At 54.0% G+C, this 16,695-nt stretch overlaps 1 protein-coding gene across 1 annotated transcript in view; it reads left to right on the top strand.

Moving 5' to 3' along the window:
- LOC119089364 (uncharacterized) overlaps positions 1–16,695 on the top strand; it is a 34,569-nt gene that overhangs the window by 5,249 nt on the left and 12,625 nt on the right. Inside the window, exons 4-6 of the mRNA XM_037212034.1 lie at positions 10,786–10,856; positions 12,585–12,796; positions 14,228–14,399. Coding sequence (XP_037067929.1) covers positions 10,786–10,856; positions 12,585–12,796; positions 14,228–14,399 — 455 coding nt within the window. The remainder of the gene's footprint in view (positions 1–10,785; positions 10,857–12,584; positions 12,797–14,227; positions 14,400–16,695) is intronic.

Below are 16,695 nucleotides of genomic sequence, written 5' to 3'. Positions count from 1 at the left end.
AAACACATGCTACGCTCAAAACAGTCAGTTTTATTGGGTAATTTTTGGTGTAGAATAAGAATGCTCCACTGAAGTCTGTTGTGATATCATTCTATTGCCAGATAAGAGCATAATAGGTCCAGCGGGCGCATGCAAGGTCATATGAGGTAATCCAAGATCAACGGCTTATGTTGTCAGTATCGGGGAGTTAGATGAAGGAGCGTGACGCGTGTGACCATCTTTCTATCGTATTTGTGAATCTGATGACGCATAAACTAATGAGCCAACGCGGCTGTTCTGAGTTGGTCACAAATGCATTACCAAGTGTCGATGGGACTTTGCTTGATGTAGACAAAAGCTATGCGATCTCGGGTATCTTTAGATGTACAACACACTGTTTCTGACCACAGAAAATAATTGGTCACTGGTCACATAGGCCCGGTTAGCATATCCAGTTTTCATTTGGATAGTATTTAAACTTGACTTAAGTTGACCTCAGATAATCTCTAGGGCAGCCCAAAACATAGTACCGTTCTCGCATGCTATCGGTAGACCAATTCTGACCGGTCGGCTGATCTAACCTGATTTCTGTGGGGAGCAGCCATGGTCGGGATGGACTCGCCAAAGTCTTAACGTCTATTTCCGCGCCCTGAGTGCCTGTTTCGCCGTGTTAGCATAGGTTTCAACGGCATCTATGAGATCGACCGTTTTTTACCTTTCGTGATCTCTGGTGACTTCACATTTGACCTAGGGTAATCAGTTTGGTGTGCATTATTCATACTTTGACGAGACCTTCACAACGATACCTCTGTTTTTTTCATACAGCGTCTGAAATTTGGGAACCCCAGGGAAGACAACTCCCGGTCGGTCGTGGTTGTCTCAGAACCCCGGCCGGGGCGCAGGTTGAAATATAGGCGATATAACAATATCCCTTTATGATGCGACCATATTACCAAATGACTGATTAGCCAACCAATTAGACAACCAGTCAATTAATCAATCAATCAGTTGACCGACTAATTAACCAACCAATGAGCAGTTAGGTAACCAATTATGATGGGACCATATAACATTAATTTCGACCTACGGTTAACATATAACGTCATTCATTATAGTGTCATTGTGCATGGAATCATCGTAGCTATGTAGACCCAACCATTCACTAAGGGCAGCAGCCCACCTTATTTTAAGTCAGCTCCCAGCACGCCTGGACAAACTCTCCCGAAAAGCACCAGTGAATCGACGTACAAATTGCTCCATAAGCGCTATGAGCAATATAGCCATCCTGGCACACTGCTCGATACTGGTCACAAAGCGGCGGCGCCGCCCCCGCCGGCGCGGCGGGCTGCGCGCCGGCGGTGCCGCGTGACGGGTTCGATCGTGCACAGCGCCGCCCGCTGCCGTCCGCGAGCCGAGCCGCTCACCGCCTTCCCGGAACCGCTGACGGCCGCCCGCGTGAGTCACGTCAGCGGCGCGGTCAGTGACAACCAGCCGGCCGGGCCGCCTGTGGCGACCGCGACGCATTCCGAAGGGCCACCAGCGGCGCCACGTTCCGTCTGCGTTCCCTCCCCTCGCTGCCCCCGCACGCGACGCCCGACCCCGCCCCCGCGGCGGGCGGGCGCCTCTGTGCGGTGCCGCTCGCGGCGGGTGCGGTGTCGCGTGCCACAGCGCGGCGCCGGCGAGCTGGAGCGCGAGGGTGCCCGGAGCGGAGGGTCCGCCGGGTGTGGCTGGCGGCTGATGCGGTGGAGGCGGCTGAAGCTGGTGTTATGCTCCCGGTGTAAGTCCGAGGGAGCCGCCAAGCAGCGCTGTGGGAAGACCAGCGCGACCAGGGCAGGTCAGTGGCGTGGTCTGTGAATGGCTTTGAGGACGGACTGGGGATTAAGGGCGTGTCAGCGCTTCGATTACTTGTTGCAAGGAACTATGGCAGGCACAAACATTGGTCACAATTGAAAACATATGTGAAATGTGACCGCTATCGGCCTATCACGGCAGAATTAGATAAAACATGGAAGTAGACGGCTGCAAAGCAATACAAAGGCAAAATGTGTTAAAAAGAAACAACATTAGCTGCTTTCACAATGGGTTCATGCGCTCAAAAGTTTCAGAAAGTTTCTAAATGTGTCATGAAGTTTTGGTGCATACGAAAGCCTCTGAAATGGAAAATATGGCTTCTATGAAATTACACTAACATGCAATATATTAACCACATGTATCCAATTAAGAATACATCTGGTATATTAAACAGGACCTTTTATAGACGTTTCTTCAGACCATGTCTTTAGCTCACACAAATTATAGCCAAATACCAGGCCTGGCAATCAGCCATGGTCGAGAGCACTGGATGTCGGAACCCAATTGTTGTTTACATCGGTGTTGTGTTGGTGAAGGCGGGCTCTTAGGCTCGTTTCATTCAAAGACCTTCTTGGATTGTGTTTAGGTATGTAAGCTCTGTAAACCCTGCAGATGCTGTAAGTATGCTCTGTAGGTACTGCATGCCTATTAGGGTGGGTCATCAGTAACAAAACCAAGCGAGACAAGGAAATTATTTGGCACTGGAGCCCAAAAGTGCAGGGCATAGCAAAGGCTCTTCCCAAAAACTTAAATTCGTGGGGCGCGAGTCGATCGAAATATCGACGCAAACCGACGCCCGGCGTTGCAGTAAACCATTGCTGGGCGACGTCCGCCGCCGCAGGTAACACCAAATCGTGGGCGGCAGGCAGCACAAAATACGTTTGGGTAAAGAAACGATGCTACTGAGCGCTCCTTAAGCCGTCGTACGAGAATGTCAGACATTGCCCGATTGATTGCGTTTTGGCGGAAACTTTATGTGTTGTTGAGTATGAACTCGTACGAATATGCTGGTTAGTATTGCTTTAGACTTTCACTTCCCTGAGGCAACTCACGTGATTCAAACACAACTATGTGCAGGATATGACTCAGAATATATTGTCTGGTGTACAACTTAATACATACGGCAAGTTCTGCGACCTGTACCACGGACGTAGACGGGGGGGGGGGGGGGGGGGCGGTGGGGTGCCCCCCCCATGCACATCTTGATCCTTGCTGAGCCTGTGTATTCGATGCACCGGCCCAGGCAGCAACTGCTCAGAGACTAGAAACCCAGGACGCGTGTTGGCAGAGATCGCACGGTAGCAGAAATACCTTCGCAGCTGGGCTCCACAATACTGCCGAAGCTCCAGCCCCAGTCGTAGACGTCCTCGGCAGTGCGGCGCTGCGTCGCACTCCTGGTGTGAACCAGATAGGGCAAGATGGCCAGCGGTGCCTGCACTTTGTTCCGCAGCACGCAGTCGCTGAGGTTTCGCAGTGGGGGCTGTGTGACTGGTCCGTGCCAGGGAATCACTTCGGTGTACCTCACGGCCTTGAAGTTTACCGCTGAGATGACGAAGACCCTGGGCTGAAGAAGACCCTCGGTTTGCTGCTCATGAGCGGCGCGACGATCAGAGCCGCCTGTTCGTGGACCATGCGGTTCTCATCCCACACCATGTCCAGCAGCAGCTGTTCCGGACGAACCTAGTACACGTTACGCTGGAGGACTGGCTGCACTGTGGCCTATGTGTACTGTGTCAGGTGGAGGAGCAGCGCGATGCTCCGGAACAAGTTGCCTAAGCCAAAGTCGCAGCCGCTGTTTTGCCGGGTGGCGGACCATGCCGACACATAGTGGCCGACCACGCACTGGACGAGGTCCTTGAGAGCGCTGCTAGAAGTCTCGGTAGAGATGTGAACTAGGAGCAGACCAGCGGCCAGTGTCCACTATCTGAAAACAAAAGCGAATATATTGGAACAATTCGCTACGAACTGAGCATGAGATCATACAAAGCCTATTGCGCATCTGTAGTGTATGTAACTATTCCGATGTCCTCCAATGCCACAGTCCTCAAATGTGACGGAACACATATCCACAAATATGCTAGTCAGTATGAACCAACCAGCAAATGATGCGACACACCACTGCACAAGGTATAATAATAAGTGAATGCTCAATAGTGATTACATGAAATATCGATTGACACTTGATGGAATTTAAACACTCACATTGCTATAAACTCGAAGAAAGTGCGTTTTCATATTTACCTGACATGGTTCGATGGTCCGATTCGCCGCTGGGCCGCCACGTTTCGGACAAAGCAGTTTTGAACGCCGGAGGCCAGAAGGCACAGCAGCTGCTGGTTGATGCTCAGCTGCTGGAGTTGCTCTCGACCGGCAACTTCGGCACACGCCCCGCCCTAGGCTTGAATGCCACAACGTCCCTCTCCCAGACCTCTCCGGTACAGGTCTTGTCGATGGGTCGAGAAAAAATTTTCATCCTGTGGTCGCGCCGTCCAAGCTCAGCAGCAGATGGAGGAGGTTCAGCTCGTTGCCACGCAGCTGGCAGATGAACCAGTGTACGGGCGACTCGGTAGCCAGCTCAAACAGCCGGAACACATCGCCTATCGTTTCGGTGTTGACGGCCGTGCCATCGCAGCCGAGCACGTTGATGTGACGGTCGCACTGCGGGCTCACGGAGTTGAACATGTGCAGGGCGCGGCCGAACTCGGACGTAAAATGAGTCACGTAGCGGCTGCCTGGCTCAGTGATGACAACCATGTGTTTTTCGACGGCATTCGTTTGGCTCCGTGTGGCTCATGTAGCTCCTGCCTTCGCGGCCGTCGGAATAGAGAATGGTCAAACTTGACTCGTGGATTGCTCCAGCATTTTGACGAGCCGCCTCCTTTCTCCCCCGTCTCTTGCGCAGCAGATCTTGTTATGATCTATGATATTTGATTTCAAGAAGTCAGTCCATCTCTGCTGTCTTGTTGAAAGGCGATGATAGCAGCAGCGACTCGTTTCGAGCCGCCGTAGCTGTCAACCGCCAGAGCGGTGTTAGTCAGATCGTTAACGTTATAAGCTACAGTGGCAGTGGTCTCAACCGGAGCGAACAATCGGCGTCGTCACCATCTTCCGCCATGTACGGAACCGTGAATGAATGCGTGAATCAGTGCTCTCAGCTGACTCGCCAGCGCTGAGACCACTTGGTCCAGGAGCAGGCTCGGGGTCAGCACTAGCAGCCATCGCTGGCTCAGCAGGCGGCGTCGGTTCAGCAGTCGGCGGGAGGGCGACTCAGGTTCAGCGACAGACACCGCCTCACTGGCGGCCGAGCTACGACGCCCCTGGAGTTGTCTGGCCATCCTCGGCACCTCGCGAGCCTCCCTAGCCACAGTCGTATCCCGATCATATGACCCCAGGGTAGGCTTCTGGTACCTGCACTGGTCCGTCATGACAACCTCCTCCTGATACGCTGTGCAAGCAGTTGGGCATGGAAAGCTGCACTGAGGCTTGCACTGGCATTTCACGACATCAAGGAGCCTGTTAAATTTTGTGGTGGCGGCGTTTCTTTGTCACTCTCTTTGGTTTCTTGCTGATAGCGCTGTTGGGAGGATGCCAATCCCGCTCGATCAATTTTGTCACGTATTTTAGATCATGAACAGGGATCGCTTCTTTGGTCCACAGTACTCTGGTTTCTACCGTCGCGGTCTTGAAGATGGTATTAGCGAGATTCCTCTTCGATTCCCTCAGTTACCTGATGTATCTCAAGGCTTTCTCGTAGTCGGCAGCTGGTGGTGGGACAGTAGAGCCGGGTGGCCTGTCACAAAATGTTTTGTGCGCGACCGTGTAGCCTTCGGCATACTCATGCAAGTAATTGTTCGAAAGAAATGCTTCAGTACCGGCAAAGCCCATATCTCCCACGCCAAAAGCACAAATTACAAATCAACATCACAATGATGCGTTGGCAATAACAAGCTTGAGCCTAGCCCGGTCTGCTGGGGTATTCTCGTAGCCGCACAGCTTTGGGTTTTACCAAAAAATGATGTGCTTTACTAAAAAGTTAGCTTAAAAGCTGTTTGGCAGTTGGCTGGTGCTCTTAACGGTATGCCTAATACCTAATCTGTCAAGTACTGGTGGTGTGAAAAGTGGCAGCTTTGGGGCTTGTTGGAGGATGATCCCAGTGCGTAAAATGGGTGGCGCTAGTATCGAATGCGGTTTTCTTGGCCTACCAAAGAAAAACTGTTTTCGCCTCACGAATATTAACATCGGTGCGGTGCAACAGACCTGAAAGTTTATCATTAACCCGTGTGCCAAGGAAAAACTTTGCCTCAGCTGATTCCAATGGATTCACCCCATCGGTGACACACCCTAATGCCTATGCCAATGGCCGGCGCTAGGGTATAGAGTTTGTGTTGTCGCGTCTTCGTCAAGGACGCCACCGAATGTTTTAACAAGTTCGAAAGTTTCGGTAGGAAGTGATCTGGCCTCATACCTGTCCATAAAAGCATGATCTTGCGTATAGTCAGCTAACCGCAACTTTATCAAATCGTGGGTCTTTCCATGCATATTTGTAAATGCCTCCGAAATAATTCCAGCCAAAAATCGCTGATAAAGGTGTGGTAATTAGGAAATAACGCTGGAAAATATTTACAGTCTTAAAAGTTTTGTGCCATAGTCCTTGTTCAAAATGGCTGTTGTACAAATTTGAAGTTGAGTCATCCAGCTCGCAGGAACCGGACGATGACAAGTTACGCAATTTTGACACATTTATCCAACTTTTGAAAACACCATTGAGCTAACCGCTGTTAAGACGAAAGACAAAATAGTGTATGAATCAAACCTGGTGCAGTGGTTGTGACGCAAGCAGCAACATCTAGCTTAATCCCTAATCTTCTTTCGACGGCCGGGCGGCTGCTGTGTGGTCTGAGTTTCTCCTCTAGCTTCAGTGGTTGGTCTGAGTTTCTCCTCCAGCTTCAGCGGTTGGTCTGGGCTTCTTCTGTAGCTTCAGCAGTCGTTCTGGGCTACTCCTCCAGCTTCAGTGGTTGGTCTTGGTTACTCCTCTAGCTTCAGGGGTTGGTCTTGGTCACTCTTCTAGCTTCAGTAGTTGGTCTGGGTTACTCCTCTAGCTTCAGCGGCTGATCTGGGTTACTCCTCTCGCTTCAGCGAGGAGCCGGGTCTGACACCTGTCCGGCGGTGCCGTCAGATGTTCTAGCGTCTTGCATGTCTTCTATGGCGTTAATGTGCCCCACATGTCGTGTGATTTAGCCGAACAGAAGATTTTAACGACGCGCAAAAGCAAGATGCATCAGGCTAGGACGTGTTTCGTGCTCCCATCGTTATATGTCCAGATTTGTAACCAATTTTATACAGTTTATTTAAGTGTCTTTTTATATGCTCAATTAAAAGCCAACGATGCCAATGGCGCTTTCAAGAGGAGAAAAGTGATGCAAAACAGATGCTACGACGCCGCGTGTTTAATGAGGGTACGCGATACGTTATATTAGAACGATGCAGGAGGCACCCCTTTGGTGGGGAGGAGGGGGGGTCAGCGAAAGATATAAGAATCATAAAAGTTTCATGCACCCATATAGAGCACTATTGGTTCCCAAAAATTTTGACCCTAGGTCAAATATGAGGCCACCAAGAGTCATGAGTTGAAAAACCGGCCGTTCTGGTAGATGCCGTTAACACATATGTTAATACGTCAAGACGGATATCGAGGGCACGGAAGTAAGCGTCAAGACTGTGGGCAGTCCATTCTGACCATTTTTCTTCCCTCACAAGGGTCATGTTGGGTCAGGTCACGGTTCAGAAGTGTTCTGCCAGTAGCATACAAGAAGGCGATACTTTTTGTTCTCTTTCACATTGTATTTCCGACTTTTTATATCCGACTATATTATATATTTGTTTTTAGGTGCAGCTGTGGAACAAAGGCATTCCGAACAAAAACATTTTAACTACCCTAGAGGCCAGCTGAGGTCAACTCATGCAGCATTCATAAACCATCCCGCTTACAAAATTTGAAGGGCTAACTGGGTATACCTGATCTGCATAATATTTTTCTGTAGTCAGAAATGGTGTGTTGTACATCTACAGGTACTTGAGATCGCATAGCTATTGTATACATTAAACATAGTCGCTTCGACGCTTGACAATGCATTTGTACCAAGCCAAAAACAGGCACGTTAGTACATTAGATTATACGTCATCAGCTTCACAAACGCGATATAGAAATGGTTACCGGTTGGTAATGGTTAATGGTTTCACCCGTTCATCTGGCCTCTCCGCTATTGACAACGGAGATCATCGGCCTTAAATGACCTGGTGTGACCTTACATGTCCTCATGTAACCTACTGCAACCAAATTATGCATTAAAATGGTGTCACATGTTTCCAGTGAAACATTATAATTTTGTGCCCAAAACTACCTGAAAAACTGTCTATTTAAAACTCAGCATGCGTTTTGCAGGAAGCGCTCATAAGGATGGGCCATGGTCTAGGCCAATTTGATGTGCCCTTTGGTCATATGATGGTCACACACGTGCATTAGTACTATTTACTTCATAAACAACCACCAAAACTGTACGAAATACGTACAACACGCATTACTTATGACAAGATAGGAAAAATGGCCCGTCCTCAGGTCACTGACCTTGCCAAAAATTCTGAAAAAATATATTAGGTACTGTTATGAAAACATCCTCAAACTGTAGGTGCCTTCATGTTCTATTACTAAAGAAAGTTTGAGCATCGACAAATAACGCACAAAAAGGTTATGCATGGCCAATTTTTCATAAGCTGACCTCTTTGAGCTGACTTATGGCGCTGACTTTGGCAGATCAAAACACTGAACTTTCAGAAAAGATGTCAGATTGATAGATAAACAGATAAAGAAAATTTGGTGTTATTGCGAGCTTTAGTTTTTGAGCTGCGCTCGAAAACCGCACCGGGAAGTCAACTTACGCGGCCGGGCGCGGACTGAGGCGTCCCAATCTATCTACGTGTCATGTCTGCAAAGCACGACAATATTCACCAAGTCGGAAATGTTCTTTTCAAATACGCTCCCTGCGGACATTGGTATTGCGCTCAGATTTTGTAGCCGATACAAAACATAAAGGAAGAGGCCTGATTGTTGCGAAACTGACAATACTAATACGATTTATTGTAGGCGTAGGAACGTTTCAAAAAGTGTGTGGGGGGGCAAGCTAAAGGCATACCTCAGGAATATTTCTGGAAAGCAAGCCCGATTACCGTGGGGGGAGGGGGGGGGTGTAAAGATGGAGGTTGTTATCGTTCTTTATTCAAATGCCGTGCCTGCTATGCTAGATATGCGTATAGAGCTCTTTCTCACTGGTGCACAATCTTGCCTATTCGACTTATCTATGTCATCCAGCAAATAAGGCTTATAAGGCAAATTAAGGCAAATAAGGCCAGCTTCCCAAGAATATTCGTCCATTTTATTCAACAGCGTCAAAGTATAAAAAAATGAGTGGTGGGACAGCTGAGAGGTGAAAGTGACAGCCTACCCCAAAATGCGTAAACAAACTTCTTCCCAGACAGTATGCAAGGTAACAGCAAACTGAAAAGAATAAAACAATAAGCACGCTACTCGATGGCTGAGCTCAGAATATTCGCCTGCTGTAGACGCCCCAATCTACCTGACGCCGCCTCTGCACACGACACGCTACTCGATGGCTGAGCTCAGAATATTCGCCCGCTGTAGACGCCCCAATCTACCTGGCGCCGCCTCTGCACATGACATTTTGTACTTAGTAGGCACGGTATGTGTTACCTTGATGCGGTTCGTGATCGAGATCTTTTGAAAACGTCTATTAGTAAAATTAACTTGTTTCAGCAAGTCGTTTAGCTTAGCATAGCTGATATACAGCTAAGTACTCAACTTCCTCACGTTATCGTCCCTGAATCATCTCCCTGGTAGTCCACAGCTCCCTGGTAGTCCACAGCTCCCTGGTAGTCTACAGCCCTCCGGTAGCCCACAGCTCCCTGGTAGTCTACAGCCCTCCGGTAGCCCACAGCTCCCTGGTAGCCCACAGCTAACCTATGGCCCACAGTCCCTTAGTAGTCGCTGGGAGTTCACCCACGCCACCCAGACATGATAAGCCTTGATGCAATGGACCGGACGATGCCTCGTTTCACTGAAGCGTCTGCCGTCATGCAAAACGAACCGTGGATAACACACTCGCCTAGAACGGCCATAATTCGGCTTCGCACATGATATAATTAATAGTATATAACAGATATAATAATTCGACAAGATTCGCACACGCAAGCGTTTTCATCAAACCACAGTGTTTGAAACATTCGGTTCTCAGCAGCTCTGATGGCTGTTTGTAGCGTTGACGTCCTGAGTGCATACAGATTCCGTCAGAGCCCAATCGAAATGCGTTAATATTTCACAAACAATAGGCCATACTGACGGCATAGTTACTGGCGACCACGCGATCCTTTGTCATAAAACATCTACGAAGGTCGCTGCGTGACAAGCGCACTCATGCCAAGATTGGAAGCGCTTTGACGCAGCCTTATGAACAGCTTCCACGTTCATTGTTAGCCACGCAGACCGTTTGGTGCCGTTGGTAAAAGCGTGCGCAGCGATGCTGGAAAGTGCGGAGAATTCCCCAACAATTCCAACGCTGTAGTCAGCTCTTAATACACCGAACGAGAAAATCCGATGAACGTGCTGGAAGCTCAATTCACCCCATTGCTAGCCGTCAGTGTCGCCATACCGGAGGAGCCGTGCCGCGCTCTGCAGGCGCCGCCTCTGGCGAGGCCTGCGCTGTCGGCCGCCGTGCGCCGGCCGTCGGCCAGCAGTCGTTGACTCCGTTACGGCCCCGTGTTGTGACCGAGGTATCGATGGCCAGCGGCGGTGGCGACGGCGGCGGCCGCCGCCGCCAGTCGGGGCGCGTGCCACGCGGCGGCGAGTCATGGCTGAGCTCACCACCCGCCTGCCGTCCATTGCAGCCGACGGCCGCGGCCTGTCCGGCCTCTGGCGCAGTACGGACAGCGGGAAGCTGCGCCAGCGCCATGTCCGGGTGAGTGAGACGCTGGAGAGCTGCGCCAGCGCCATGTCCGGGTGAGTGAGACGCTGGAGAGCTGCGCCAGCGCCATGTCCGGGTGAGTGAGACGCCGGAGAGCTGTGAGACCGGGGAGGTGTGAGCATGGGGGAGACCAGGGGACCTGGGGTGGGTCGGTGAGAAAAGCCAGCAGAGCTGTGTGTCGGCGAAGGGAAGAGCAGAGGAGGAGAGTTTATGGCGCTGTGTGTTGGTGAGGGAGACAAGTAGTGTCGAGATGCGTTGACAAGGGTAGACAAGTAGTGTCGAGATGTGTCGACAAGGGGAGACGAGTAGCGCCGAGATGTGTTGACAAGGGGAGACAGGTGGTGCCAAGATGTGTTGATGAGTGGGGGCAAGTGGTTCTGAAGTTTGTCAGTGAGGGGAGACAAGTGGTGTTGATATGCGTCGGCGAGGCGAGAACAGAGGCGTTCAGGTGTGTCGGTGAGGAGATCAGGGGTACTGAGAGGTGTCCGTGAAGGGAGGGCGATCAGACGACGGGAAACAATGAAGCTTTCCGTCTTAACACCTTGGCGGGGAAACATGCATTGTGCAGCTTGGCCCTTAGCACCAGGATGAATTTGTATAGTCCGACACACTTAGCGGCACTCTAATTACCAGTCTGACACCTGCGCCCGCCTAAACCGGGGTTTAGGCGCTTGGTTCGAGTCGGTCTGAAGCGACACGTGACCAGTTAGCCGAAAGCGTACCAGTTCGTGGAAGGCCGGTCTGCTGGCTTACCGCCACCTCGTTATCATGACCCGGTGTTTGATGTCGACTTACCTGGCGCCGGACAGAGGCCAAGCTGACTGAAGCTCCGACCAATTAGACGATGCAAACGCCGGTCTGAGGGGGTGGGGGGGGGGGGGCACCGGCACTGTGTCAGTCGCTGGAGCCGCGAGGGGCCGGCCGCCAGTGTGTCTCCTGGGGGTTGGCACGGTGAGTGAGACGTCACCAGGCCTGTGACCATGCCAGCGTATGGTTGGTGGCCCGGCCGGCACTTAAAGACGCGTGGGCGGCCACGGACATTCATATTTGTGGTGTCTATCCCAATGCCGTCATGTCAAACCCTGATTAAAGTGTCGGCCTTTGAGTGATATTTAGGCGATTGTATCGTTTGCTGAGTGGTTATCTGTCGTTCTCCACACTCTCCCTTACGTTGTCCACCCTCACTTCGTCCGGTTAGTAAGTCCCGCGACTCTGATCTCAAGTTATGCATATGCATAGTTGTTTTATGTGTATGCAGCGATTACTTCTGTTAGAATTCAGCCATTGATGCTCCTCCATTTGATTCTCGTTCAGTCTTTGGTAAACAGTCTGTGGTGGGCTTAAGCGTCTGGCAACAAGCCATATTGCAAGTGGCAAAGTGGTAATAATCGTTCTGTTGTAGTTGCATGGCCTGGTGTTGGCTTCTGTTGGATAGGGTGTTTCCCATCTACATCGTGACAGCTGGCGAGCGAGATTCCCACTCTAACAGCACCAGCAGCCCTTCGCCCCACGGAACACCGCTCCCGGGCCGTGTGGTCAGCAGTGACACCGTCTCACCGGCAGACGGCGGACTCATGGTCGTCGCAGGAGGGCGGGCCGCGGCCGACGTCGCCTGACGGCCGACGCAGCCCCTCTCTGCCGCCCATCACACCCGGCGCCAGCCCCGAGCAGGGCGAGACGTCCGGCTACTACAGCGACCCAGCCGAGCGCGCCTCCACGGAGCCCGGCCAGCCGGCGCTGCCGCTACACCTGGCCTCCGCCTCGTCGTCCACCGCCGCCGCCGCCGCGTCGGCCGGGCCGGTCAAGTCTGTCCGGTTTGGACGGGAGCAGGGCCAGCTGCGGCCGCCGCCGGCGCAGGTGCTGCGGATGGAGCCGAGTCCATCGCCCGTGCCCATCGCGCCGCCGCCCTCCCGGGACAGCGCCATGACCTGGAGGTACAGCCGGCGACGAGCTGGCGGCGGCAGGGTGGGCGCCAAGGGACGGACAGGGTCGGCCGGTTGGGTTGGACAGGTGGGACCAGACGTTTGTAAGGTTGGAGTTGTGGGTATGAAAACAACGTCTGGGAAAGTTACCTGAAAGCTTAAAATGACGATAAAGTGAATGGTGGGACAAAAACATCGTTTTCATGTATCATTCGAACATCTGTTTTATATTCAGAGCAGAGACAAATTTGGGCGTCAGAATGCAGCTCGGAGGGAGAGGCCACAGAAAAATTTATGAGCAATGCACTACTGGGGAAGGCATGGCAGCAAGACGACGACAAAGCTCGAGCTATGGCAGGAAGCCATGCACAACGCAACATCAGAATGCGGGCCTTACTGCCGAGTGTCGTGCCAACTGGCACATAGCGCGGCGGTGTGCTGCCTGAGCGCAGGCCATAGCCGTAAACGCCGAGTGTTGTCTGGGTAGCGGCGACAACACTGCCTGCACACCCACTTTGCCGGCCCTGCGTCACGGTTTGAACGCCCCGGCAATGACGCCAGGCAATGAGGCGGCGGCGGTTTGCTCGCAGGCTTAGTCCACCTGGTATTGATCCTCGAGCCAGCTGCCGCCGTATCCCAACGGCTGCGAACTAATCGCCCGGAGCACTTCGGACAGCTCACAAATCTTGTTTACGGAGAGAAATCGACCGCTCCAGCCTCGGCTGTCTGTTTGCAGCACTCATTTGAAAGGTGTTGTTACGTAGCTAGTGTCCATCTGGAGACTTCAGGTCCGGCGCCGAGCGCGAGCAGGATTTGCTGTCAGGTGATTCCGTATCGACCGTTCTGGTACCTGTGTTATGCGCAATTATTGATGCCTAGCAAAACTTTGGCCGACGCCACGCAGGCGGGATTTGGAATGTCCTTGATTGGCTCTTCGTCGTTCCAGGCTCGCACCAAACCTGACTGTTGCAGCTTACAGACAAAGATTTTGTGCTCGTCCAATCGGCCTCAACCTGACATGTCCCCATAACACTTCAAAGTTGCCTACCAGAGGCTGATCTTACTCTCAGACAACAGATGCATGCCTGCCATGTATTCCACTGAACCCAGAAACCGGACCAGGATGAGCTAACCTGACCTGACCTGACCCGCATGTGACAGCAGCACGCCCGCCAGGTGGCTCAGCTGACCCGGAAATTGTAAGATGACCTGACCTGACCCGCAGGCGACAGCAGCACGCCCGCCAGGTGGCTCGGCTGACCCGGGCGTTGTAAGATGACCTGACCTGACCTGACCCGCAGGCGACAGCAGCACGCCCGCCAGGTGGTTCAGCTGACCCGGGAATTGTAAGATGACCTGACCTGACCCGCAGGCGACAGCAGCACGCCCGCCAGGTGGTTCAGCTGACCCGGGAATTGTAAGATGACCTGACCTGACCCGCAGGCGACAGCAGCATGCCCGCCAGGTGGCTCAGCTGACCCGGGAGTCGGAGCTACGCCGACGAGCGCAGACAGCCGACAGGATGAAGTGGGGCGACAGGGGAGTGGGCATCACCAGGCTCTGGGACCCCACCGCCGCCAGCGCCCACCTGCCTGACGTCTGCGCCGGCAAACAGGTAGTTCGGCCAGACCTAAGCTCTGGCGCATAGCGGAGCTCTTTCCCGACTCCGTGTGCACCGGGAGATGTATTTTCGGGCATCAGCATATTGTCTGTATCGCAGTTTTCACACCCTCCTTTCTCGTTGTGCTCGTTCTTGTGATGGGCGCGTTTGAGACGGTCACTGCATTTCTTGGCCTCCATAAAGGCGCGTCGCGTTCCTTGTATAAAAAAACTAAAATAAGGATTGCTGTTAAAAAGCCCTCAGCCCTCAGTAGCACATGGAACATTAGAGAACATCATCAAGCATGTTTTGTTTTATTCGATCACTACATCCAGATCGAGTGCACGTTCACTACTGCCCCAATATTTGGACCTAAGAGAGTTCGGCCTGGCTATTTCAGGTCAATTAGCCAAATAAATCACATGACATCCTCCTGCTACAGACCCCAATCCTCTGCGCACAGGATCGGCTTGCAGGCGAGGCAGCTGAGCTTCCTGACCCGCGATGTCCACACCCTCCCCTCCCCACGCCCGCCCCCTCCCCAGAGAGGTGACCCCGATTCGGGGCGGTGCCCTGCCGTGCTGTTTCCGCCGATGTCACGGTCCTGGTTCGATGTCCGGCAAATAGACGATTACTGGCGGCCGTGACGGCGCAGGCGGGGCCGACACCGTCACGGCAGTGGACCCCGCCCCCCTCGCCCTCCGTGGCACGCGATCTCGTGCCGGGTCGAGCGCCGGGGTCGTTAGTAGCCGTCACACCCGTACGATCACTCCACGGGGGGTGATCGGTCGGCGGCCGACCCGCCCGCAGGGCAGGGTGTCCCCTGGTGCGTCTGGGGGTGGGACCCGGCCTTGGGAGACCGGGGGGTACTGTGCCGGCGGCCGACCCGCCTGCAGGGCAGGGTGTCCCCTGGTGCGTCTGGGGGTCGGACCCGGCCTTGGGAGACGACCGCGGGGTACTGTGCCGGCGGCCGACCCGCCTGCAGGGCAGGGTATCCCCTGGTGCGTCTGGGGGTGGGACCCGGCCTTAGGAGACCGGGGGGTACTGTGCCGGCGGCCGACCCGCCCGCAGGGCAGGGTGTCCCCTGGTGCGTCTGGGGGTGGGACCCGGCCTTAGGAGACCGCGGGGTACTGTGCCGGCGGCCGACCCGCCTGCAGGGCAGGGTGTCCCCTGCTGCGTCTGGGGGTGGGACCCGGCCTTAGGAGACCGCGGGGTACTGTGCCGGCGGCCGACCCGCCTGCAGGCAGGGTGTCCCCTGCTGCGTCTGGGGGTGGGACCCGGCCTTAGGAGACCGCGGGGTACTGTGCCGGCGGCCGACCCGCTCGCAGGGCAGGGTGTCCCCTGCTGCGTCTGGGGGTGGGACCCGGCCTTAGGAGACCGCGGGGTACTGTGCCGGCGGCCGACCCGCCTGCAGGGCAGGGTATCCCCTGGTGCGTCTGGGGTGGGACCCGGCCTTGGGAGACCGCGGGGTACTGTGCCGGCGGCCGACCCGCCTGCAGGGCAGGGTGTCCCCTGCTGCGTCTGGGGGTGGGGACCCGGCCTTAGGAGACCGCGGGGTACTGTACCGGCGGCCGACCCGCCTGCAGGGCAGGGTGTCCCCTGCTGCGTCTGGGGGTCGGACCCGGCCTTAGGAGACCGCGGGGTACTGTGCCGGCGGCCGACCCACCCGCAGGGCAGGGTGTCCCCTGCTGCGTCTGGGGGTCGGACCCGGCCTTAGGAGACCGGGGGGTACTGTGCCGGCGACTGACCCGCCTGCAGGGCAGGGTGTCCCCTGCTGCGTCTGGGGGTCGGACCCGGCCTTAGGAGACCGCGGGGTACTGTGCCGGCGGCCGACCCGCCTGCAGGGCAGGGTGTCCCCTGCTGCGTCTGGGGGTCGGACCCGGCCTTGGGAGACGACCGCGGGGTACTGTCCGGGTGGCGCAGCGGGGATATATAAGACACTTACTGCGGAGCCGATGCATTAGCAGCCATCATGAGCCAGCAGTAAACGTCAGCTTTGACTCGTAGTGGGGATCTACGTGGTGCGGCTCTGACATGGCTGAACTTGATCCGTGTAGCTGCCGACATTCCAGACTAGCTGTGGTCAGTTGATGCCGAACCACGTCCTACTCGTCACACTCCCTATGCTCACCTGTCATGCTTGCAGAATATTCCCGAACTGTCTGCTTAGCAGTCCGTGCGGCAGGCTGTCGCTAAGTTTTACCAGACTGGAAGGCCAAGCAGTTTCTTAATTTGCCACTTAGTGAGGGGTCAGAAGTCTGGGTGAGCTTCGGGAATGTATTCCGAACCGTGCTTAGTACTATCGGAAAGT

The sequence above is a fragment of the Pollicipes pollicipes genome, unplaced genomic scaffold (assembly GCF_011947565.3).
Source record: "Pollicipes pollicipes isolate AB1234 unplaced genomic scaffold, Ppol_2.1 Scaffold_3087;HRSCAF=3621_pilon_pilon_pilon, whole genome shotgun sequence".
Classification (NCBI taxonomy): domain Eukaryota; kingdom Metazoa; phylum Arthropoda; class Thecostraca; order Pollicipedomorpha; family Pollicipedidae; genus Pollicipes; species Pollicipes pollicipes.
This window is presented reverse-complemented; position numbering and strand designations above follow the sequence as displayed.